Source organism: Camelus dromedarius, chromosome 24 (genome assembly GCF_036321535.1).
Source record: "Camelus dromedarius isolate mCamDro1 chromosome 24, mCamDro1.pat, whole genome shotgun sequence".
NCBI classification, from domain to species: domain Eukaryota; kingdom Metazoa; phylum Chordata; class Mammalia; order Artiodactyla; family Camelidae; genus Camelus; species Camelus dromedarius.
Window position 1 is genome coordinate 18,505,560 of NC_087459.1, and position 26,969 is coordinate 18,532,528.

General features: G+C 46.2%; 1 protein-coding gene across 2 annotated transcripts in view; it reads left to right on the plus strand.

Annotated features, from left to right (window-relative positions):
* PRKCB (protein kinase C beta) overlaps positions 1–20,059 on the plus strand; it is a 297,608-nt gene extending 277,549 nt beyond the window's left edge. Inside the window, exon 17 of one of the 2 annotated variants that reach the window (XM_031433035.2) lies at positions 13,414–14,882. In XM_031433035.2, coding sequence (XP_031288895.1) covers positions 13,414–13,572 — 159 coding nt within the window. In that variant the 3' untranslated portion in view covers positions 13,573–14,882. Of the gene's footprint in view, positions 1–13,413; positions 14,883–19,407 lie in introns of those variants that run through there. The other variant, XM_031433036.2, reaches the window with a different exon arrangement.
* The last annotated feature ends 6,910 nt before the right edge of the window (positions 20,060–26,969 follow it).

Below are 26,969 nucleotides of genomic sequence, written 5' to 3' on the forward strand. Positions count from 1 at the left end.
GCAGTGTGTTCTGGTTCTGTCCTCTAGTGGGGACGTTACGGGTCATTGAGGTTAGGTGCTGTTCTTGGTGCTGGAGAGACAGCAATAAAAATAATAAAAATCTCTGCCCTCATGGAACTTATATTCCAGAGGGAGCAGGCAAAGAAGAAACAGATCAGTGAATATGTTAGAAGTTGAGAAGCATTAGGAAGGGATGGAGATTGGGAGGGCTGGGTCAAGGAGAGGTCAGTTTTAAATAGGGTTATTGGAAACGCTTGCTGAGAAAGTGATATTTCAGCAGAGATGGGAGGAAGGCGAGGGTGTGAGTGAGCCATGTGTATATCTGGGGGAGAGAGCAGCTCGGGTGGTGGTAACAGGTGCAAAGGCCCTGGGGCAGGATCTTGCCTGGCAAACTCAAGGAAGAGCAGAGTCCAGGTGCTGAGCTGAGCTGAACAGGCAAAGGAGAGAGTAAAAGAAGATGAGATCAGTGAGGCCACAGGAGGGGCAGATGGTAGAGGCCACTGTAGGATCTTTGGCTTTTACTCCAGCTAAGCTAAGCAGAGAAATAACATGATCTGACTGTTCAAGGGGCAGGGGTGAAATCAGGAGACCAACTATGAGGCTCTTGCACTAAGCCAGGCGGGAGGTGAGGGGCACCTGGACAGGACTGAGCTGCTTGCGAGCCTCCAGGCTGAGTTCATCTTAGCATCCCTGGTCCCGCCCCGGTTCCCAGCACCTTGCAGGCGCTCAGTAGTTACCCGAGGGGGCATGAAGGAATGGACTAAGACGACCCCCTGCATAATTGCCCTTGCGCGTAACAGGTGACGGCCAAGTGCCGGTCCTGGTGAAAGGTAGGGAACTAATGAAATGAGTTGTCATGAAAGCTTCTGGAGTTCAGGGTGCTGGCTTTGTAGGGCCTAGAGCAGGGCGTGGTCATCCAGTGGGTTACGCCTCCTCCCATCGGCGTAAATGACATGGCGGTATGGGAGGGTCCATGTGTGAGGGCTGTGACCCGAGGCTCCCTCTGTCTGGGTGATCAGCGCGGGATTCGGCTGTGCCATAGCGGAGGGTGCGGTGCTTTGAGGCCACACCATGGGGAGCATGTCTTATCGGAGAATTTGTAGTGTGCAGTGCTGTAATATCGCAGTGTCACAGGCTCGCATAGGATGTGTCAATCGGAGTGCCCGATTGAGATCTTGATGGCGTTCGTATATTATCGTGACTCGCCTCTCTGAGGTCCAGTGGTGTCCATAACACCTAATGCCGGGCTCGCCGTGAAAACGAGGGAGAGACACAGACCTTGGGCTCAAGGCTCCAGCTGCCCCAAGGAGACAGCCCTTGGGATCAACGTACCCATCTGGCAGCAAAGATGAACCAAACTGAAGCGTGAGAGAAAAGTAACAAGGCGACAAGGACACCTTGTTTCATGACAGTCCGTGGAGTCTTCAACCAACGCTAGGGTGTGTGTACAGCAACCTGTCTGCTAGTAAACATGGCTCTACTCTTGCTCTAAAACGTGATCAATCTGATCATCAGTTCTCCGTGGGCAGGGGTTGGGTCCAGCTGGATGGGCCACTGACATTAAGAAGTGCCGGGTTTCCTACATCCTTTCATCCTGGGTGGCCATCTGGCGCTATCTGGACGTGATCAGCACGCTCACCCCCTCCTTCCTTTTATTCCAGCCTCGGTGTCAGGCTCACAGACTCCAGCCCTGCCTGTCAGCTAGACTGATGCCAATCACGTCTGCTCCTGTTCTCCGTTCTTATCACTGTGCATTTTGCCCCGTAGAATTTTAAGGCATCTGCACATCTTCAAAGTCTGGGAATCTTGCAAACTGAAAAACAAAAACAAAAACAAGAAAGAAACAAAGCCCCTTGTCCCCATTGTCCTTTACTCAGCCTTCCATTTAATAATCGTTTCCAAATTGCTATGTAGGTTACTGGATCACATACTGTTAACTCATATCCTCTGGGTGTCTAAATGCCGAACTGCTGCAGAAGCCAGATCGCGCTCACAGGGCTTGGTTTCTCGGTAATTCTGTCATCTGAAAACATTGTTTATGTAGCTGAGGTCAAAAGCTTCAAGCACGGCTCTAATGAGCTGCAGTTCTATTCATGTGACATTCTCCTCCAAACCCAATTGCCTTTTACACTGTATAAGTAAGTGTGTGTGTGTGTGTGTGTGAGTGTGTGTTTGATGTGCTGACATTTCTCATGGAAGCCTCAAAGCATGACCTTTGTATGTTTGCTATTAAAACTCCAAATTCAAGGCTTAAGTAAGGGATCTCACTTTTACTTAACATGATTTATTAAAGAGTAGAACCCAGCTCCCCCGAAGTACCAAATGCTCAAGAGAGCAATCCCTTTTTGAAAATTGGGATTAAAAATAATTCTCATAAGACCTGTACTGTTCAGATGCATTGGGAAAAAAAATACTGAACTCTGGTCTGTGCCCGGCACTGTTTTAAGTGCCTTCTGGGCATTACCTTATTTAATTCTCACAACCCTATGAGGTAGGTGTCATTGTCGCCGTATTGCAGATGAGGGCACGAAACTTGGAAACGTTAGGACATCTGCTCAAAGTCCCGCAGCTAGCAGGTGGCCGAGCCAGGACTTGAACCATGGCATCTACCTGCCCAGTGTCCTGGAAAGATGGTTAGAAGCACCTGGAACCCCTTCTAAGGTCTGTGGTGGCACTGACGGGAGAGCGCCTTGAGAACACTATCTGGTGGTGTCTGTTATGTAATAGAAAAGCACTGCGTATTCTTACAGTTCAAATGAATTACAATTTATTTTAAAATATTGCAACAAACAAGTAGCATATCCACACCTTTCACAATTCACTGGCAGGATTTTTAAAAGATGCAGTGCTCTTTCCTTGTTGCTTAAGGCTTTGATTTCGAGGCTGACAGAGACAGCAGACGTTGAATAACCCCTGGAAGGGCGAACATGGCAGCATCTGAAATGAGGCCTCAGACGAGCTCATTAAGGAGTAGACGTTCCCCCTACCCGGTTCTGTTTGTTCTTTCGGTTCTCCGGCACGTGGAGTTTGCAGAGATCTTAATCAAAATATTAGGCTACATCCATACACTTACTAACAAACAGCCAGCAGTTGCTGGGGACATGTAGCCTGGAGTCAGTGTATCTGTTCACCTCCCGTTCCATCCATCCACCTACCCACGGAAAATCTCCTTAAACTGCAGACTCAACCAGGCTCCCTTTGAAAGATGATTCAAATCGGCAGGTTGTTCCTGGGCCAAGGGAAGTTCCTAAATCATTTGCTGGGTGCCTGACTTTGAGCTGTCCCCTGGCAGAGGAGCCAGTCGTTTGAAATGGTAGGCGGGAAGGTCACATGCTGGACCTTCAGAGCATGAAACTGTTAGGCTGTGTCTGGCAGTAGCCACTGAAAAATAACAAGTCAAGAACTGAAGGATGCCTTAGAAGTGGACTTCAACCCTTCCATTCTACAGATGAGCAAGCAGAGGCCCAGAGATTTGCCCAAGTGACTCACACAGGGAATATGGTAGAACCGAGACAAGACAACTAGCCCCCCATTTAATGCATGCAAAGCTTTATTAATAACACTGTTTACAACAGTAACAATCAAAAGGGTCAGGCATGTTCTGTGAAGTTACTCAATTTCACTAGATAGCAGAGCACTTGATCTAATTTATTGATCTCATTTCACCTTCACAACGGCCCCACGAAATAGATGCTATTATTACAGGCTCAGAGAAGTTAAGTAACTTGCCCGTGGTCACACAGCCAATTTAATTTGAAGTCTTATTTCTTTACCTTCAAAGCCCACATCCTCTGGGCTTCTATGATCTTTCTTCTCTCATCTCCCAAACTCAGCTGCACAGATGTGGGATTCAAACCACTCTTGGACCAGTCCCAATTTAAATACTTTCCTGTGGGACGGACTCTGTTGGGTGAATGTCTATGGAGTCTGGTTTCTGGCTTCTGCTGTCAGCTTTGCCCCGGTTGTAATTCTTACCGCAATGCCCCAGAAAGCGATTAGGAGAACGTGAGAAAATGAGCAGGTAGATCCAGGGAGACTGGGTCAAGAGAAAGGAACATGGGCGGAGAGTCAAACGGAGCCAGGATTCAAACACCAGCCTTGCTATCCAGCCTCTGAGTAAAGATGGGCAAGTAACTCAACCTCTCTGAGCCTCCACAGACACAGACTCTCCAATCTCAGACAGCCTCTTAAGTCTTCTCTGAGCCCCCTGGGCAAATCCCCAAAACTTCTCTTTTCTGAAGGTCCCCCTCCCAAAGTTCCAGGCTCCTTGGTCTCAGCCCATGGCTCCATCTCCTAAGTCACAGGGGATTCGAGGCCCATAGATGCCCATGGGTGGCTGGGTGGCCTCAACTTCCCGGGCCCTCCCTGTACCTGCATGGTCATCTTGACCTCTTTGATCTCCTTCCCTCTGTGTGTCAGCAAACAGGTGCCCCCCTATGAAGACTTTCCCTTTCTGCTCTGAACCCCTGTTCTCCAGTCTCCTTTGCACATCTGCTCTGGCCAGACTGCCTACACCTTCTCGATAAATCAGAGCCCCTGTGGTTGCAAATAGGAACCTGAGTCAAACTGACTTAAACAACAACAAAATTTTTTTTCAAGTATTTAGTTGTGGCTGGATCCAGGGTCTGAACAATGTCAAAAGGAACCCACTTCTCAGTACCCCTTGGAATTGTTTTCCTCTTTGTTGACTTTATTCTTCATTCTCCAAAGGCTTTCTTGGGTGCATGGCTACTCCAGACTTATGTCCCATTATTTTAGTCATTTCTGCTGAAAAAGAGCTTCCTTTTCCTAAAATTCCCAGCATCCTGGAACTCAATCTTATTGGAAGATACTGGGACATATGCTCATCTCTAAAGCAATCACTGCGCCCGGGTGATGGAGTGTTCTGATTGGCCAGGCGCAGGTCACCTGCCAAGGGGCTGGGTCCACCCTATCTAAAGACATCTTGGAGAGAGGAAGGAGTGGATCCTCCAAGAAAAACAAAGCCATGTCCCTGCTGAGTAGGCAGACCTGCAGACGTCCTTCCTAACTCTCTTCTGGTTCATTCTCGACACAGAAACATGCTAAGTCTTTCTCGTCTTTAAAATCCCTTCCCTCAGACCTGGGATCCCTCCGCCCTATCACGGGGGCTCCTGCCCTATCTTCTCATACGAACAAATTCTGGAAAGAGTTCTTGCTCTCTCCCCTTCATCACCATCCATTCTTTCCGCAGTTCGGTGCAATCTGGCTTCTGCCCCCACCATTCTATTGAAATTTCTTGCACTGAGTCAGCAGTGACCTCCAAATTGCCTCCTCTCGGCGACTTGTCTTATCGTTCTTGACCTCATCAAATTGGGTACTTTGATCTTCCTCCCTGTAGGAAAAAAAAAAAAATTATGAAAAGTAAAAAATTCCAACAGCATCAAAAGCGATGCAGTGAAATTAAGTACCTCCCCATAGACGCCTAACCAGGCTCCTTGGTTTTCCTTCCCAGAGCCGCCCACCGCGATCGGCTTCCTGGGCGACCTCCTGGAGAGGCTGTGTTCAGGCATGGAGGTCGTCCAGGTCACACACGAGGATGTGAGTGCTCGTGCTCAATTCCCAGGCCTCCCTTTACTCCCTTCCATCTTGGAGGGTTTTTTTTGTTTTGTTTTGTTTTGTTTTTTTATCAGCACATCTCAATCTACTTCCTTCTTTCAGTAGCTTCCTTGTTTCCTACATGTAAGTCTATTTGTAGGATCAACTCAGAATCTCTCCCTCCTTTTCAAGTCCCTCTTCTCCCTCGTTTTTATGGCACTGAGCTGACTGATTTTTCCCAGTAGAACCGCTGACTCCATGAAGACTTCTAATGACAGTAAAATTGGAGGATTAAGACAGGCCCATGACCCAGGGAGGGAAAGGGGGAAAAGAAAGTGTTTTTCTTGTTTATTTACAAAGTGCAGTTTCTTCAAAATAATCACAAAATGCCCTCCGATTAGGGTATGAAAAGCCACAACTCAGATGTAGTGTGTGAATCTGCTGGAAATGTCCTTCCAAGGGAGCGAGGCTTGGGAGAGGGAGAGGGCATGAGACCCTTTGGTGCCTGGGTCCACATCTTTCCCTCACCTTCCCTAACTGGGAGCCCCAGGGCCTGGCTTCACCTGCTGGCTTCCCCACATACCCCGCCAGCCTTGGTGGGAAGGATTTTGAGACTCTGTGTTTTAAGTGCCTGTCTGTACCTGTTCACGGTAAAGTCCTTGGTGTCCTAGGATAGACGGGTGTGTGGCAGGGTCTGTAGGCCCCCTCTGTTGCCAGAGCATAGCTGCAGCCATCAGACTAGCTCACTGGACAGGACTGGGTGAGCCAGCACTCAGCAAACCGCAGCTCCCAGCTCCCATGTCAGGGATTTTACGTGCGTTTTGTCAAGTCATCCTCACCACACACGGCAAGATGGGTCCACGTGACAAAACAGAAAACCTGGGCTTAGGGGATTTAGCTAACTTCTTACAGATTGTGTATCTGGGACTTGATGGTGCCAGGATTGGTACCCAGGTCAGCTTAACTTTTAAGTCCATGCCACAAGATTGGATACAATTTACAAGGCAGTGAGATGTCACAGACAGCCTGTGGTCTTTGGAATCAAGCAAACCACTCTGAATCTCAGTTCCCCTCCTTACCCTGTCTGACCCTGACCAGATTGTTAACTTTTCCGATTATCTGTTAGGTGGAGATAATCCTTTGCCTGCCAGTTTTAGAGACTTCTGAGAAAGCTATAAAAAACATAGGCAAATAAAAGGGAAAATTGCTATCTGAGGGCTAGTTGACTTGAAGCCAGCAACATAGGTTTAGGATGAATGGTGAAGAACAGATAAGAACAATATGATACTTTGTTGACATGGGAAAATGGTTAGAGTGTATTTCATCTCATTTTTTAAAAGCAGGCTAAAGAATAGATCAACAGTTGTACAGTTTTTAAAGCATTAAAAAAAAAATCCATCCATTGATTCATCCAGCCATCCAGGACACAGACCAAGCTGTTAACCTGGTAAAGATATTGGGGTGGTGGGATCTCAGAGGATTTTGTTGTTTATTTTTCTTGGTGCTTTTGAGCAAGTTGTTTCTGCAGTAAATGGATCAGTTGTCAAATCTGGGATGAAATCATAGTCAGTTACTTAAGTGCTAAGTCTGTTGCTCGTTGTGTAGCAGACTCCACAGACCTGTTAGATGAAATGAGATCAGGCTTGTAAAGTGCTCACTCAGTCTGCCTGATAATAAGCACCTCGTACACACTGCTAGTCACCCATCTGACAACATCGAGTGCCTGCTATGTGCCGGACCCTGTACTGGGACCTGGAAGTTCAGTGATGGGAAATCAGATGTGGCTTCAGCTCTCACAGACCTTACAGTCTAGATGGGGATGTAGACAATAACAGATAAGCAGAGAAATTAGCATGTAATTATAGACTGGGATGTTCACATATTTTATTTCCCATGGAAGAAATGAACAGATTGCTCTGACAGAGGACAAGAGAGGAGAATGAGGGGATCTCCCTTACTTGCAGGTGATCCAGAACAACTTCTCTGAGGAGGTAGCATGTAAACTGGGATCTGGAGGAAAACAAAACATTGCATGTTATTTTTATTTTCTTTAATTGAAGTTTAGTTGATTTATAATGTTGTGTTAGTTTCTGGTATACAGCAAAGTGATTCAGTTCTATATATATATATATATATATATATATATATATATATATATATATATTCTTTTTCATAATGATTTAATACAGGGTATTGAATATGGTTCCCTGTGCTATCCAGTAGGACCTTGTTGTTTATCTATTTTATCTATAGTAGTTTGTATTTGCCAATCCCAAACTCCTAATTTACCCCTTCTCCCCTCCCCTTTCCCCTTTGATAACCATAAGTTTCTTTTCTATGTCTGTGAGTCTGTTTTGGTTTTGTAAATAAGTTCATTTGTCTCATTTTTTTTAAGATTCCACGTATGAGTGATGTGTGATATTTGTCTTTCTCTGTCTGATTTACTTCACTTAATATGATAAGCTGTACGTCCATCCATGTTGCTGCAAATGGCATTATTTTATTTTTTTATGGCTGAGTATTATTCCAGTGTGTGTGTGTGTGTGTGTGTGTGTGTGTGTGTGTGTGTATACGTCTTCTTTATCCAATCATCTGTCGATGGACATTTAGGTTGTTTCCGTGTCTTGGCGATTGTCAGTCCTGCTGCTGTGAACACTGGGGTGCATGTATCTTTTTGACTTAGAGTTCCCTCCACATATATGCCCAGGAGTGAGATTACTGGATCATATGGCAACTCTATTTCTAGTTTTTTAAGGAACCTCCGTACTATTTTTCATAATGGCTGCACCAGTTACAGTCCCACCAACAGGCATGTTATTTTCAAATAAATTTTTTTTTAAATGAAACTTGCTATCAAGCACAGAAGACCCCCTCCCTTGCTGACTTCCTCCTAGATAGACACAGAGATCAAATATCCCCGATTGTTAAGGGACCTTCGTGATTAGGAAAGGAGACTTTCATCTTTCCTTCTTTGCCAAAGGCCAGACCGTGCAGAAGATTGTCTGACACTGCTTGGGAGAAACACTTGGTCCACAAACGACTTTTTTAGATGACCAAATGTGTGTGCAGCTCTGTGCTTGGCCAGCTGCTTCTCGCTGGCTGGGTCCCTCCTGCGTCCTCCTGCTGCGGAGAACCACAAGGCGTGAGAAGGATCCTGAGTTTCATTGAATTTGCACATTAAGAAAGAGAGAGAGCGGGAGACTCCTTTGTCTTCCACTTGGACTCGTGGTTTGGATGTCTTTTCACTGTGTCCTCCTCTGGGCTCCTGAAGATGCTCTGGTGCCTGGGTGGGGGCTGGCAGGAAGCACCCCTGTGCCACTGGCCTCCTGTTACCAACGCCGGTTAAGCAGTGAGCAGCGTGGGGTGGGCCCTTATCTCCTTCTCCAGCATCTTGCCCTGTCCCTGCCCTCTCTTCACCTCCACTTCTTCCCTGGGCTCTTTCCTTCCCTCCTCCAAAGAAGCGATGTCTTTCTTTCCGGTCCCACTCAGCGTAGATGTCACCTCCTCCAGAAAGCCTTCCCGGCCCTTCTTGGGTTCCTCCCCTCTGCACTCAGTGGCAGCACTGGTCATGTGGCACCATGCCATGGCCTGGGTGTGCTCTGTCTCCTCTGCTAGACTCTAAGCTCCACAACAACAAGGACAGGGTCCTCCTTCCCTATCATCTTATATCTGATGCTCGGCAGGCACGCTGCTGGGCAGAAGATGCCCACTTAGAGAACCTTAAACATTAGCCTTTGTCATCATCCTCTTAGCACCAAAGTGCTCACGAGAGCAGCCACTTGGAAGATCTTAGAGGTTTTAACAAGATGAAGCACATTAAACAGCACCAGGCAGATTTTAACAATTTGGCTAAAGTTTCCATCCCCTTTATTTCTCTTTTTTTATATTATATTTTTATTGAAATATAGTTAGTTCATAATGTAGTGTCAATATTCCCTTTATTTCTATTTCTCTCCTTTCTCTGCTGTGATTGCTCCCTCATTTAAAATAGCTTTTGTAGTTTTTTTTTCTTATTACACACAAAAATAATAACACTTGAAGGTCATTTAAATTTTCAAAAATACAATAAGCATAACAGATAAAGGAGAAAATCAGAACAATCTGTAGCTCCCCCGATCTCTGTAAGCACCTGTGTAATACGCCTGCAGACAGTACAGACACATGTATGTCTATAATTTATAGAATGGGAACATATTGTACACACTGCTATTAATTATATGTAACTGTTATTTAATATTCTTCTACATCTTATGTTAAAAGCGTTTTGCATGGTAACATATAAAATAGTTGTGTCATTATTTATTTAACTGTTTTCCCTAAGGTCGAGAGTTGATTTCAAATAATTTTTTTTACCTCTAACAATTCTGTGATGAACATCTCTTATCTTGATGGGATAAACTCAGGGGTATAGAGGAGGGGTCCAGGAGAGGCTTCTGGAGGCAGTGTTCGGAGACAGAGAGGATGCAAGTGTTCGGAGACAGGGGAGGCAAGTGTTCCTGGCGGAGGAGACAGCCTGTGCACAGGCTTGGAGGTGAGAGAGCGCATGAGCAGTCTAGGAACCTGGAGTATTTCAGCATAGCTGGAGGGCATGTTGCAGGCGGGAGGAGTTGGACCTGGGGAACTTGGGCAGTGATGGGGCTATTTGACCGGGTGACCAGGGCCGGGTTCCAACCAGGCAGTAAGTCATGCTGAGGAGTGCGGCTTTGGGCAGTGGGCAGGCGTCGCAGATAAGAGCAGGGAAGTGACGTATCCAGGCTGGTGTCTTTGAAAGATCCCTGTGGTTGCTGTGACCGAGCCCACTCCACGATTGACAGCTAGGCTCGGAGCTGTTATTAACACAAAGAAACAGAAATTAAAAAGGAAAAAAGAAAAAGAAAAAAAAGTTCATATGTAAATAGCTCACAGATAAGCTCTTCAGATGATCTCGGCTCTTAAATTCTGGAGGACAGGTGAAGTCACAATCCTTACTCCCCCTCCAACCCTGGAAGAGGTGACTGAAGTGACCTCGTTGGCTTTGGCCCCCATTCCTGTTCCAGAAGCCGCAGCGGTGCACCCTGATGACAAGGGGCATGGTTTTTCTTTTAGCCACTGAGTGAGGCTGAAGCATCCACCCAAGACAGCCAGAGAAGCAGGTGTGGTCCACGCTGTGTTGGTAGTTAGATCCTACAGCCGCCGCGCTGCCCATTCTCCAAGGACATGGCAGGCGCAGCGCTGATCCGGGCTGTGCCTCCCAGGGGCTGACGTCTCCATTTAGGGAGCGCTCCTGAAGCTAATGGACAGTGACAGCTCCGTTTGAAAAACATGGAAACACTTAGGGAGGCTGCGATCTGCCAGCCTCGTAAGCTGCTTATTAGCAGGGAAGTCACGCTCCCGCTGCATCGTGCCCCCTTGGTTAACCCCTGTCCCTGCGTCTCCTCTCTGCTATCTCACTTAAAGGTTTCATTGTTCCCCAGGCTGTGGGGGGGAGTGATGGGAGGGGAAGGCTGCCGGAAGCTGTTTCTCTGTCTCCCATCACAGGCCCTGGGGAGGCCCCGGCAAAGCAACAGCCTTCTGGTGTGGATGAGAAATTGTTGGCACTTAAAGAAAAATGGCCACTGAAGACTCTCTGTGTCTCAGTGAACACAATTCTTATTCTGACTGGTTGGGGGCTTAACACCCAGGCCAGAGAGAGACACCCGCAGGGCTGCCCGTGTAACACGCCATCTCACCCCTCCCGTCCCTGCCACCGACACCTCTCTGTTTTTCCCAGCTCCATCCTTCTGCTCCACCCTCTTCCCCACATCTCTGTCTTCTGGATGACTGCAACCATCTCCGAGTGTCCCCGGTTGCCTCTGCCACTGGGATAGTTCCCATTTCAGTCCTGCCACCACAGCACGGGGACTCCCGCCCAACCTTTGACATCCCCACTGGACTCTCAGACTTGTCATAAATGAAACCAAGTGCTCAATTTCTCCCCCAAAATACATTCTACTCCCTGGTGGAGCCCACTCACCAAGTACCCCCGACCCAAAGTCACCCTGACATCCTCTCTCCCACTCGCAGCCCACATCTGGTCCATCAGTCTGGGCCATCCCTGGTTCTCCTTTTACTGCTCTAAGTTTTAAGGGCAGTTTTCTCTTTGGCAAATGGAAATCAAATACCCACCTCCTAGGGGTAGCTACGTGAATTAAAAAGCTAAAGGTTGCAACGCACTTAGCAAATGTTGTTGCCTAGAAAGTTCTCAATGGTTTTTATTACTATTACTGTTACTATTGTTATTATCTTTTTTCCACCCTCTATAGTCTGTCCTTTAAAATTTTTTTTCAAGACCTCTCTCCTGAGCTCCACAACCCATACTTCTAACTCCCTCAGATCATCTCCTAAAATGGTGGTCCCTCAAAGTCATCATGTCCAAAATGGAAATAGTCATCTTTCTGAATTCTCCTACATTCTTTGTCTTGGTGATGGAGTTATAACCACGTTCTCTGCCATTCACACCAGAGACCTCATCATCCCCATCCTTGGCATCTCCTCCCTCTGCCCACACCCCTGCCCCACTCTATGTCCACCAACCAGTTCTTGCAACATGGCGCCAGGGGCTTGGACTCTGACGTCAGGCAGACCTGGCTCACACGGCAGCTCTGCTGTTCATTAGCAGTGTGACCCTGAACAATTACATAACCTCCTTGGCCTCAGTCTCCTCATCTGTATGATGGGGATGGCAATATTACTCACTGCATAGGGTTATTGGGAGGATTAAATAAGATACTTCAAGGCAAGAGCATTCCAGGGTGCCTGGAACATAGCAAATGCACAATAAATATTAACTTCATGATTACTGTTATTACTACTACTGCTACTACTGTGTTCTTAGGTGGTGATGGCTTCCTGTAGACACTGAAACACTTAGAAATGTCATGCAAATGGGTGTTCCTGGTGAAGAACAAAGAACTCCAGATTTAGTGACTTTTCTCATTAGATGGGAACTGGAGTGTGTATGTGTGTGTACTCACATGTGGGTATACACATGGACACACATGTGCACACACACTTTACCACTCTGCCTCAGACCAGGACATTTTCATACAGAAGGCTAGCAGGGTGGGTGAGAAATGGCGATGGTTTTCTCTCCAGAGCCAGATTGCCTCACCAAGCACTGGTCTGGCTGCGTCCCACGCCCGTCATTCCCATCTGGAGGGAGAATGGCTGAGTTTACTTCCTGGCACCTTGTAATTAAGGACTGATGACTTATCACACTAACCAGGGCCTCGTGGTTGCCTAACCATTGCAGGCACCAAACCCAGGTCTTGAGATCTTTTTCCATTGACCAGAGTTTGTAAACCCCTGTATCTGTGGGACTGGAAAACATCCATTGTTCCTGACTGAGAGCCAGAGGATAGCACTTTGAGGGACCTGCTGCTTAATACTGGGATCTCCCAGGTGATGTATGAACGGATCCTTACTTTGCATTTTGTGCCACAAGAAACATCTTGAGGACCTTAATCCCCATCTCCTTCAACTGATGCGGTTGGCCGACTCCTTGGGGTGGGGTCCTGGGGACACGCCACATGCCACCAGCCCCACCATCCCATGCCTTTGCCATCCAGCTCCTGACTGCCCAGAAGGACCAGGGGCAGCTCATGAGCTACAGGAACTGAAGGTCGGGAGCCCAAGGTCATGTGCCAATCAATGGTCATGGGAATTTTGCATCTTATGTTGCTCTCATTTCTGATCATGGAAACCTCTCCAAAGTGAAAGGGAAGGGATTGGAGAAAACCTCACCCAGTTTTGTTTGGTTCTGTTTGATTTTGGTTTTGGGTTTTGGTTTGGTTTTTTTTTTTCCCACCCACCACAAATTCTTCTCTTCCCCTCTCATAGTGTGGGCGAAATGCTGAAAACTTCGACCGATTTTTCACCCGCCATCCACCCGTCCTAACACCTCCTGACCAGGAAGTCATCAGGAATATTGACCAATCAGAATTCGAAGGATTTTCCTTTGTTAACTCTGAATTTTTAAAACCTGAAGTCAAGAGCTAAGTAGATGTGTAGATCTCCGTCCTTCATTTCTGTCATTCAAGCTCAACAGCTATTGTGGTGACATTTTTTTTTTCATTGCCAAGTTGCATCCGTGTTTTATTTGCTGATGAGGCTAGAGTGGCCATGTTTCAGGACCCAAATGTCCTCAGGTAGTTTGGAGCATCTCTGTGAGATGGGATTATGCAGATAGCATGTGGGAAATGCAGCTGCATAATTAGCACGTGATCCAAGTCCCCTTGCATTTCTTTTCCCCAGCATGTCAGCGAAGTCAATCCAGCGGGGACAGAACGTGCCTGCTTTTTGTCCTTTTTTCCTGCACTGCCATTTTCACACATTTTCCAACACCAACCATCCAGTCCCGATTTTTTCCCACCAAACAAATGGATAATCGGATGCTATGAGTTTTCTTCCACTTCCGGACCTGGAGCTTGGCTTGTATCCAAGTATATGGTTGCTTTGACTTAGAAGGAATTTCCTCCAGTCTGCCTGGTTTGGAGGCACCAGGAGCTTTGAAAAGAACGCGCTAAAAATAAAATCTTATTTGTATTTTTTTTTTTTTTAGCTCAAAGTTAAGAAGATTATCTATGCCCTTTTAAAATTCCAAGAGTGTGCCTTTGGACAGATTTCAATCTAAAGGCACCTCAAGGAGTCATAAGGCAACCAGCTTGGGTGCTACCTCAGGGCTGCAATTCCTGGTACTCTTGTGTCCCCAGTCACCTTCATCCTCAAACTACTTGAAAAGGGCATTTGGACCCACTCCCTGAAAAGACATGGTCACTCTAGCAAGGTCCCAAAGGGCCATGGTTTTACATTACATTTCAAACTTTATTTGCTTTGGGGTTTTATTTCTGTTATTGTTCAGATGCAAAAAAAAAATTAGTCATTTTTGTTACACATGCTTTGAAATATGTGTCCAAATGTTATTAACCACAATGACCTGCTTTGATTTACCAAGAAGAGAGCTCTGGAACCTGTGCGGACGGGATTGTTTAGGTTTGTTGCTGGCTTTGGGGAGCTAATTAAGTGCTCGGAGAGGGACCCCATTTCTTGAAGCATAGATAGTTGTCTTCTTCACGGTGATGTTGTTTTGAGATATTTGTGGAAATGTTCATTTGTATCTGGATATCTGTTATGTGCCGTTTTTCTTCTAGCATCAACATACAATAAAAAAAAAAAAAAAGAAAGAAAGAAAGAAAGAAGAAGAAATACTATTTCAAGGAAAACAGCTCTCTTTGAAAAACATGGACCCAAACTAAAGTGGGGCCTCCTGAGGCTTCAGGACAGAAAAAAAAAAAAAAAAAGCAACTAAACCCAGATCTTAATTGTGGCCCCAGTGTTCAGCCAGTCAGAGAGGCTGGGGCTGTGGGCCATTCAGGGACTCCTGGTGGCCTGTAACGGGGTGGGGTGAGCTGAGTGGGGGGCTTCCCACGGTATCAGAGCTCAAAGCCCACATTCCCATTAGAGTCAAGTTTAGAGGCCAGCTCGGAGCAGGGCCGGGGCTCTTGACTTTCTTATCAGAATTGCCAGTCCTTCCAGCTTAGACTAAACCTTCTTTCTAGCAAGCAGCTTTCTAAGCCCCCAGAAGCCCAAGGAAACCCCTTGGGTGGGAGAAATCCCACTTCCGTCTGAACAGATAAGGACAGTGGTGTTTCTCCATCCTTGCCTTCTGTCCCCTGCTATCCTCAGGCAGCCCTAAGTGAACTCTTATCACCAGTCAAGGGATTCTGGAAGTGCCAAGGCTTCTAAGAGATCATCAAGAGAACTTAAAAAAACTTGACAGCTGTCCTTGAAGTGAGATTTCTCATCTTGAAAAAAACCATAATTTCATTTCCACTTCAGCGAAGCCCCCTTCTGTTCACTCCTTTCTGCCCACGCTTGTCTCCTTACTGAGGACTCTGGGACCATCCCTGCTGCTGCCGTGCTGGTGGCAACCTAGACGTCAGGGGAAGCGAACATGAAGTCCTAGCTGACCAGCTCCGGAGGCTAGAGAAGGAGGGAAATCTCATTTTATTGTTGGGAAACTGGCATGTGGAGGGAGTAAATGACTTGCCCACAGTCAGCCAGCTGGAATGCAAACCCAGCTTCCCCATTCCTGGTGCAGACATCTTTCTGCTCCATGGCTGCCATCTCTGAGCTGTGCCCACCGAAAGACAAGTTATTTGAGGTCCCTCATCTGGCCTTTGGGTCACCAGGCCTTTCCTTGGATATGCTCTCAGGAGGGTTAAAAACCATGGAGAACCATTGGACCATTGACAAATGATTAGAGATAACTTTAGAGAACAATGTAGGATGGATGAATGGATGGATAGATGATAGATGGATAGATAGATACATAGATACATAGATAGAAGGAATATACTGTGTATATATTTATACATCTGCCATACTCTACATTTTCCAAATTGCTGCCATTATTTTTCAAAAGTTTAGTAGTTTGCAGAAATAGGTACTCAAGCCAAAGTCTCTGCTGCCCTAACCATCATGCTGAGGGATGGTCAGGGAAGCCTTCTGTGGTAGGGAGGGATCAGGAGTCAGAATTCCTGAAGCTGCCTTTTCTGTCTAAGCTTCAAGGACCGAGGAGACTGAGAAACAGCGCTTGCAACATGGATAACCCCAGGGCAGTACTTGGCAAATGTATCCAAGAAGAAAGATTTTAAATTTATTTTTGCAATCATCCATGCATTCCATCTTCCATTCATTCACCCAACCAGCATTTATTGAGTACCAACTATGTGCCGGGCTCTATCCTGGGAGCCAGGAGCATAGTGGGGAACTGTGAAGATGCAATCCAGGAGGGCAGTCATGAAACAAGTAATTAACAGCATGGTATGATCTAGAAATAGCTGGTCTCTGGGATAATCAGGGAAGGCTTCTTTTAAGAAAGAAGTCATCAGAAGTCTTTGGGGCCCCTCTTTCGCTCTGTGGACCACATTTGAGGCCGAAGGAAGACAGGCAGCAGCTCCCTCTTGACCGAGATTTCTGGAACAATCCTACAGGGTGATGGTGGGGAAAGAGAGAGGCAGGTTGGTAGCTGGGGCAAGTTTCCTTCTAGAAGGCCAAAGGCATGTCTCCATGCTTGACCAGACCACAGAGTTACCAAGATTTGAGCAGAGACAGATGCCTGTATGGAGGGAGGGAACTGTTTGGAGAGCTCAATTCTGAGTCCTGAGTTTCACCTTGGGTTTATCACTCCGAGTCCTGCAGGCATGACACTTTCTGGCCCTCAGGGAGACACTGACCCTTAGCCCCACATCACCTGGTTCTTCTAGATGAGACAGGTTGAGATTTTTCCAAAATAACTTTAATTAGAGGAGAATTAAAAAAAAACTAAATAAGAAAATCCAAAGAAACCTGAACACAGTCTACCATGTCAGCCATGGCTAGTGGTCTCCCAGGATCTTAGCATCCCTCTTTTGATTTCTTAGACGTCTCACTAATCTGCTTCTCTTCTAAGAAAGCACAAGGCACGGTCACGATGACCTTCTTGGGGAATGAATAGGAGACCAGTGAATTCAGTGACCCTCCTTGGATGAGTGAGCCTGTTTTCATGTGGCTTCAGATACTGTCAACCCAGAAAGGAATTGTCCCAACAGAGAGGCCCATTCTTTCCCAGCTTCTAGGGTAAAATCAGGGATCTTTTTTATGAGGATCTGCCCAGGACAGCAAGTATTGTTTGGACCACGTGGCTGTTTGAAGCATCAGTCATCACCAGCACAACCAGTGAGGAAGGGCTTCCAGAATTGGGGCTAGTGGGAGGGGGACCTCTGCTGGGTGCCCACAGGCAGGGGAGGCTACATGGGGAGACCTGAAAGGAGATGACTGCCTGCCTTTTGGCCCCAGATAGACCCAGGGCTCACACATAGCCCTGGAGCTCTCAGATCTCAAAGGGGCCTAACACAGTTCTTTCCATACTGGGGCTCACAATAGACGGTGGTCCACATGAGAGACTCACAGGATCAATGGAAACGAATTCCATTGTTTTGCTGTAGAGTAAGGTCTCTAGCTCAGAGGCAGCTGTAAGTCAGAAAAAGCAAAGAGGTTCATCTTTAGTCAACTCTTCATTCATTGATTCATTCATTCTACAAATAATTGCAGGAGGCTTGCCCCGTGCCAAGTCTTGGCACTCTAGGGCACAGACAAGGACTCCGCCCTCCTGAAGAAAGACGGTAAATAATCATGACAGTATCTGACAGCAGCAAGTGCAAGGAATACAATCAAAAAGATGTTATAGTATGACCTGTCAGATCCAGAGAGGGATGCACAGGGAACATTAAAGGGAAAGGTAGCATTTGAGCTTTTGGCCAACACAGAAAATAACGCATTCAGTACCTAGGACAGCGCAGGACAGGCTGACAGGACAAGACGAAGCAGAATGGGTGGAGCATGGCAGGAGATGGCCCACTGTCCAGAAAGCAGCTCCACCGGTGTCTCAGCCAAGTCCCCACCAGCCACACTTACTGAAGTGTATTCCTTAAGTCCCCCTCACTCCTACACTCCCAGACGGACCCCACAAGAGTAAGTGGGGACCTCCATAGGGACACTTCACCTGTCTCAGGGGAGCAGCCAAAAAGAAGACTTTCTTGTGAGTAATATTTTGTAAAGGGGAGTGAGCCGAGCAGTGAGAAATCCTTGCAGATCAGTGCGCTTTAGGACTTAAACCTAAAGCATGCATGGCGACTGGCCAAACCCTAGCAAATCAGTCAGTCCTCACTGACCTCCCCCTCTTTACAAGCTGACACGAATCTGGCTTCCTGCCCGGTAACCTGCTGGGTACCAGTGAAATCCAGGCATTATCCCCGGTTGTCCTGCAATAAACCAGCCATCAAGCTGTCCCCCCAGTCAGAGGGGCTGAGATGAAGCATAATTTGGAATGATGTGGTCAAATGAAAAATCACCAACCCACTCTCGTGCAAGTCATTTTACCTTCCTGTGCCTCAGTTTTCTCGTATGTCAGACCACAGAGGGCAAGGCGGGTGGTGAGGATGGGACGACCTAGGCTGATGAGGACCCTGAAGAGGTAAGAGCATCGTACAGGGGTGAGATCTTTTTATCAGCCTTTCCTCTGCCAGTCCCTGGTAAAAGTTGCCCCAAACAGTAGTTAAGGAACTGGAATTAGTGCCCATCCCCCCAAAAGAAATGGCAGACTAACTAGGAGAGTAAAATGTTTGTTTGTTTTAAGGCTGTCCTAGACTAATAGTTTGCTCCTAGATATAAGCTGTAAACATCCTTAGAAGAACCTCTGGCTGATGAAGACCCAAATTCTAGTTTGTGGGTGGATTTCTGAGCATCCCTTCAAAGCTTCCATGGCACCGGGGAATGTGGGGTGGATGAGTGGTCCATGCCTTTCATGGAGCAGTGGTCTGATTTCCCCATTTTGCCACTCTTTCTTCTGGAGCTCTTTATCTTTTTAAAGAAAGAAGCCTCCTAGCCACAGGGGGCGCTCTTGGATGGTTTTCTCCTGGACTCTCTACTGCATGACTAATTCTAAGACATTGTACATGACAAGAAGTCATTTCTAACTCGGTTCATCTTAAAGACAAAGAAAACAAAATACACACACACACACACACACCACTTTCTGGCAATTCTAAAAGAAATTCAATGTCTCATTTCCTTTCTTAGAAAATTTCCACCAAATTTTCTCTCCTGAAGCCAACAGACAATGTGAAATGAAAGCTAGGGGATAGTATCTCATTGCAGCTGCTAAAAATGGTCAGCACAGGGCTCTTCCTGACTCTGCCCATGAGACGTCAGCCACTTCCCAATAACTGGCATGTCTCGGTCACGTTTCCTTCTCCTTATGCTGTGTTAATGTGTTTGCTTTCCATTTGGCAGAGAGACAAGCGAGACACCTCCAATTTCGACAAAGAGTTCACCAGACAGCCTGTGGAACTCACGCCTACTGATAAGCTCTTCATCATGAACTTGGACCAAAATGAATTTGCTGGCTTCTCCTATACTAACCCAGAGTTTGTCATTAACGTGTAGGTGAATGCAAGCTCCATTGTAAGCCTGGAGTGTAAGACTTCGGGCCAAATGTATGTAACAACTCTAGTCTTCCAGGATTCACGGTGCATATGCTGGCATTCAACACGCGGAAAGCTTGTCCTAGAGGGCTTTTCTTTGTATGTGTAGCTTGCTAGTTTGTTTTCTACATTTGAAAATGTTTAGTTTAGAATAAGCGCTTTATCCAATTATAGAGGTACAATTTTCCAAACTTCCAGAAACTCATCAAATGAACAGACGACGTCAAAACTACTGTGTCTGTTACCAAAATGCTTCAGTATTTGTAACTTTTCCAAGTCAGAAGCTGATGTTCCTGGTAAAAGTTTTTACAGTTATTCTATAATATCTCCCTTGAATGCTAAGCATGACCAGTATTTTTAAAAATTGTGACTAAGCTTTGCAGTTACTGTGAACTATTGTCTCTTGGAGGAAACTTTTTGTTTAAGAATTGATATGATTAAACCGAGTTAATATATGCAAACTCTCGTTTTACATGTCTGCTTTTAAGTAGAGTCTGGTGCAGAGGTTAGAAACTGGAGAGCCATAGGCTGATGCATAGATGAGCTGCATTTCACTTGCCCAGAATTTTATTTAATTGAAATCATTATCAACAGTAAAAAATGGAATTTTTATATAAGTTTCTGGACTTTCAGATTCTCCTGAAAAGAATTAGAAGACTGGCAGCACTGGGTCCTTATTCCCTTGTGGACATAATTCAACAGAACTGAGAAGTTGTGGTCACCTTTAAAAGCAGTGTGTGCTTCATTTTACCACAGTCTCCACCACCCCCTATTGTCCTTCATTATCTATTCACTTCCCTGGATGCTGTAGCCATTTGAGGTTGAGCCCTCTGCTGTTTGCAAGTCACAAGCTTAATAACCTTAATGTTTTCCTGTGCCATAGGGTAGTGGAACAGAACAAATCTGTCACATCAGATCCATTATGACACCACAGAATTTATTCACCCCCTCCCTTCTTGGAAGATGCCTAGTAGAATGAGCATTGGGTAGATACAGTGAGGCCACGGATCCTAGTGCACTTTTTGCAGAATTTTTGAAACTCTGCCAGTTAAAAGTTGGTAAAGCCAACTTAAAGAAGACACTGTTGTCTGTGCATCACATTTAGAAAACAAAAATACATGGATTTCTATAGATGTTTGATGGCATGCTCCATTTAAGATGATATTTTAGAGGAGGTTGCTATTGCTACTTCTGATTCCTTCCTGTTTCATGCCAGCCCCACATATTTTCTCCCTCTGCTAGATATAAACCAGTCTTTCCCTTCATAAATATTGAACACCGAGTCAAAGCCAGTCATAGTTCTGGGTACCAGGTATATAGAAACCAATAAGACAATCCAGGACTTTCCACACAAAGGCACAAGAAGACTGCATAAGTCCCACCCACTCATCTTCCTGGGATCATGTCTGGTAAGAAAGAGAGAGAGCTCCTATAAAAGCCCTGTGGTTTCCTCTGACTGGCTCAGCTGGGTCCCATCTATATCCCAGAACCAAACACTGCATCTGGAGTGGAGAGGGGTGGTGGGTAAGGTACTTTGATTGGCCAGACCTATGTTGTATTAGTTATCTATTGCTGTGTAACAAATTACTCCAAAACTTTGAAACAGCAAACATTTATTACCTTGAAATGTCTGTGGCCAGGGTTCCGGGCGTGGCTTTATTGGTTTAATGCCTCTCATGAGGCTGCAGTCAAGCTGTCGGCCAGGGTTGCAGTCATGTATGGAAGCTCAGCTGGGGAAGATGGGATTCACTTCAAATTTAATCACACGGTGTTAGCAGCCTCAGTTCCTAGCCAAATGAGCATCTCCATAGAACTGTCTTTATGTGTGGCAGCTGGTTTCCCTGGGGGAAATTGAATCCGGTGAGAGTGTCTAATCTGGAAGCCACCTAAGCTCAGTAGTAACCTAATCTCAGAAGTGACATCCCTTCATATTGCTGTTTTCTGTTCTTTTGAAGCAAGTCAGTAAATCCAGCCCATACTCATGGGGCAGAGATTATACAAGGTGAGAGTTCCAGGAAGTGGGGGCTTCTAGGTGTCATTTTAGAGACTTCCCACCACATGCATCACAAGCTGCACCTCTGGCGCTATGGGTAGAGTAGCACCCAAACCACATTAGCTGGGACTGGGTGAGGGACCACTCTCTGAATAAAACTTGAAAGCTGTTCTTGGAACAAGGGAGAGGTATGGAAATTTGGGGCCATCCCAAAGATTCCTTAAGGCTGGTGATGTATGAGAGACAAGTCAATACTGAGATGCAATTAAAAGAATGACTCACTTGTCATTGCATTTGGTCCACAGAGGTCCCTGTTGTTTCGATGCCACACTCACCATCAAAGGCAAGGACATAAATTTGACCTTTGAGTGAGTATAGTCCTTTGCCTTCAGGGGCCAAAATCCACCAAGAAGTTGACTTGGTGGAAACATACATGAGATACAAGTCTGTATCAATATGTAATACCAAGTAACCACTTCAAAACCAACCATTTATTTAACTCACGACCGTGGCTTTTCTGGCCATCCCAGCTGATCTCTGATGGACTTTCTAATGAATTTTCAGTCAGCTGGGAGGTCAGCTGGTGACTAGATGGTCTGGGATAGCCTCATTCACACGTACGATGCTTGACAGACTGCCTGGTCTAGGGAAAGTGAAGTTGGACTGGCTTGGTTTTGCTCCACATGCTCTATTACATTCCAGCAGTCTGGAACACGGGCTTCCTCAGATGGTGGTTTTAAGGACACCAAAGAGCAGCAGTGGGAAGCAAACCCCAGTGCACAAGCACTTTTCAAGCCTCTGCCTACGTCATGGTTGCTGCTTCCCAAAAAAAGGAAGTCAAGGGGTTGAGAAGTAGTCTCTTCTTTTGGATGGGAGGTGCTGTAAAAACACGTTGCCAAGGCAAATGGACAGAGGATGGAAAAAATAATGTGTGGCTGATTTTTATATCTACCACACAGTCCATCAATGGCACCATTCATGAACACCATTTATGAACATCAAAGAAATAAGAGATGGGAAAGAAATTTCCAGGAACTTCCTGGGCTGCCCCACGGCCGGGCCACATAGATCACCAGAAGTCAGTTATTTGTCTCTTTAATCTCAGCATACAAAGACACAATGCCAGAGTTCAGGCTTGTCAACTGGGTAACAAGAGTTCACTTGAGAGCTGATGGTATGGGCTTTTTGAACCGATAAGGACAAAATTCTGAAATCCTCGCCTGTTATTCCTGCCATGGCTCTTTTTCTCACCTCACATACAAGCTGAGACGCTGGAGAAATCAGGGAGGAATGCAAAACAAGATAAATGATGACCAGAGCTGGGACACCGAATTCAGTACCACCTATCACTCTCTGGTTCTAAAAGCCTGAAAGCCAGAAAGCTCCTGTCCTGGCTTTGATGTGGAACTGCTTTGACCCATGTGGAGTTCTGCTGCTCATCACTTCCTAGACAAGCAATGATGCCTCCAAAAGTGAATCCCAATTTTTCCCCCAAAATAATAGGTTTGCACTCTACTATCTTGCCCAGTGACTGAACCCACTCCCTCCACTGTGGATTTTGTCCTATCAAGTGCTAGTCTGCCTGGCATATGGCCTGCCCAAATTAAGCCAGATGTTGGGCTGAGATTACAATGGTGTTCAGACAAAAAAAATGCAAGAACAGTCAATTCTGTTTTCAACCAGTCACTCTTCCTCACAAGGTCTAAGAAGGAAATAAATGCATAGAGGACAATGCTTAGCAAATGAAAAGTTGATCCTTACGTGAAGATTTGTTTTCATATCCCAGTGTGGGATTCTAACCCTAAAGCAGGTTGGAGTGCATGGAGAATTCCTAGATGGCATGTGGATCGTTGTTAGCAAATTACCCAAATTAACCCAAAACTTAGCAGCTTAAAACAAGACATATTAATTAGCTTGAAGTTCGTGTAGGTTGGGAATCCAGGCACAGTTTACCTGGGTCCTCTGCTTCAGAGTGCCCTAGAAGTTTCAGTCCAGGTGTTGACAGGGGCTGCGGTCTTACCTGAAGATTCAACCAGGGAAGCATCCACTTCTAAGCTTGCTCACAAGGCTGTTGGCAGGATTCAGTTCCTTGTGAGCTACTGGACAGAGAATCTCAGTTCTTCACTGGCTCTTGGCTGGAGGCTGCCCTCCGTCCCTTGTCATGTGGGTCTTTCCAAAATGTCAGCTTGCTTCATCAAAGTGTACAAGCAAAGAAGACAATTTAGTGAGAATACCAGTAAGATGGAAGTTCCTTTCTTCTGTACATGAATCACAAGAGTGACATAATATCATTTTTGCTGTGTTCTATTCATTACAAGCAAGTCACTAGATCCAGCTCACCCTTGAAGAAAAGGGATTACACCAGGGCGTAAGCAGATAAGGCAGAGACCACTGGGAGCCGTATCAGAAGTTGCCTACCACGTAGGTATAAAGGGTCTCCTCTAAGAGATGGGGTGGGTTGTGGGAGAGAAAGAAGGCTCTTAGCCCTGTGTTCAGTGGATGTGTTCAGTCTTGATCAACCAGATCAACCCTCCTCCTTAGAGGTGAAGTGGAGGCAGACAGGAGGCAAGTGATCATCGCTTCTCTGACGGAGAGTTTCTGAGCTGGTGTGGTTGGCCAGGCTGACAACATTTATCTGAATGGAAATTACTTTTTTCTTGCATCAAAAGATGCCAGCCCCTCATGGACAGAACAGAAGCCAGCATCTCTGTAATCCCACAAGATTGAAGCACCCTTGGTCTCGAAACAGAGGAGTTCCCAGACTATAATTCAATAATAAAAAACAAAACAAAACAGAAGAGTTTCCTTGAACTCCCGAAACATGAGCAGCCTTAGACTCATATCTGTGCCCTAGTTAAGCAACAGAAAACCAAAAGGAGCTGCAGAACTTTAGTTGAGGAGCCCCTGAGGATATTTGACCCTAAGACCATCTTCAGGAAATTCTACTAGCTATAAGTGAGCAGAGCCCAGAGGAGAGCTTACATGGGAAGGAGGCGAAAAGGGGAAAATATTTTAAAATTATGTAAAGGGTGGGGGGTGGGGAACACTGATTGAAGAGAGAAGAAAGCAGAAAAAAACTCCAGATTCCATCCTCTACCATCTCCTGGCTCAAACATGGGCTTCAGGGTGATTTTCTCATTATTATGCTACAAAGGCTGAAATTATGCCAGGCAGCCCATGAATGCAGAAAGAAGTCATTAGACCTGAATATGAATGAATATATTTCATTCATTCACTCATTCATCAAATCTCTCTTTAGGGCTAATGTCTGTTCCAGATGGGGAACAAAACATGGGCTCTGTTCTCATGCAGAGGATGTTCTGAGAGAGATACATAGTAAATATCATGTGTAGCATTGCAAATAGCAGTCCATGCTGTGAAGAAAGCAAAACAGCATAGTGGGTAGAGACTGGCAGCGATGGGGACATTTGGGTGGTCAGCTACTTAACCGAAATGCTCAAGGAAGGCCTCCTGGAGAAGGTGATAGTTTGAGATCAGAGACAAGGAACCAGAGCAAGGAATTCCAGACAGAAGGGACAGCAAATGCCAGAGCCTGAGGCTCAGCCTTCCAAAGACCAGAAAGTAGCCCGTGTCACCTGAGAAAAGTAAGACTTGGTAAAGCAGCAGAGATGAGGTCAGAGAACAAGGCAGGGGCCAGATCTTGGAGACACATGTAGACCTTGATTAGAAGTCTGACTTTGTTCTAGATGCAGAGAGGAGTCCTTGGACACTGTATTAGTTTCCTGTTGCTGCTGTAACAAGTTGCCACAAACCACGTGGCTTAAAACAACGTAGATTTATTATCTTTATAGTTCTGGAGGTCAGAAGTCCAAAATCAGTCTCCCGGACTAAAGTCAATTTGCCAGCAGAGCTGGTTCCTTGGAGGCTATAGGGGAGAATCTGTTTCCATGCCTTTCTCACCTTCTAGAGGCCACCTGCATCCTTGGCTCATGGCCACCATTATCTTCAAAGCACATCTCTTCAATCTCTGCCTATGTTGTCATATCTTTTCTACCTGTGACTCTCCCGCCGTCTTCATGATCATATTGAGTCCACGCAGGTAATTCAGGGTAATGTCCCCATCTCATGATCCTTAACACATCTGCAGAGTCTCTTTTGCCACGTAAGATGATGTATTTATAGGTTTCAGGGATTAGGTGGGGACACCTTTGGAGAGCCTTTATTCTATCTCTCCACAGAGACATTAAGCAAAGGGCTGGCATGATCTGATTTACCTCGGAGAACATGGTTATAGGGGTGAGAGGGAGAAAGGCAGATCAGCGCAGGGGAAAGCAGAGGTGCCATTTACCTCGACCCCTGCGGTCCTAAGAAAGGTGAGAGAGAAAAGGCAGAGAAGGAAGGTGACTGAGCCAGACTCTCCAGTCTGGCTGGTTCTGCTCTCAGCCAAGTGCTGTTTCAACCAACCCAGCATCAGTGGTTCAGAGGCCACTTGAGTCCACACGGCTTTTCCGAAGGGATTGGAAGGGAGTGGAAAAGAGTAGAAGCAGGTTAAGATTAGGGCTTCAGCAGTGGTGGGGAAAGCCTTGTGTAGGGAACTGAAGAATCCCCCCAAACACACCACCAAGATATCAAGTCCTAACCTTGGAACTGGCAAAAATCACCTTATTTGGAAAAAGAGTCTTTGCAAATGTCGTTAAATTGAGGATCTTGAGATGAAGAGATTACCATGGGTGCCCAGGGTGGGCCCTAAATGCCATCACAAGTATCTTTAGGAGAAAGAGACCAAGGGAGATAACACAGACAAAAGGAGAAGGTATCTTAAAGATGGAGCAGGGAAGGAAGCCAAGGCACGTGGACAGCTGCTGGAAGCTGGGAGAGGCAAGGAAAGGATTCTCCCCTGGAGCCTCCAGAAGGGGTGCAGCCCTGCCAACACCTTAATTTTGGACGTCTGGCCTCCAGAACTCTGAGAGGATTAATTTCTGTTGTTTTAAGCTGTCTAGTTTGTGGCCATTTGTTATAGCATCTCCAAGAAACGAATATACCTACCATAGACCAGATCATAGCCTAGCGTTTGACCCAACCGCTGATAAACTGACCAAACTGGAGTTCTGAAACCAAGCCTTCCAACGTGGGCTTGCCACCAGGCAACAGAAGTTGGAGACGGAATCTCACTCCCAAGTGTCCCAGGAAACAAGATGAGAAGAAACCAAGAAGGTCACTCTGACAGCCAGAGGACCCTGGTGCCTTTAACCCCGTTTCCCACTGGCACTGTCCAGACCAGCTAAAACCAAGGGGGAAGGACACCCTCTGTGCATGCAGCCCTCCTGTGGGGCCCCTGAAGACAGCCAGCCACTGCTGTGTATGGATCAGGCCTGGGGACAGTTCACCTCCCCCCTCTCAATACACCCACCTGGGAT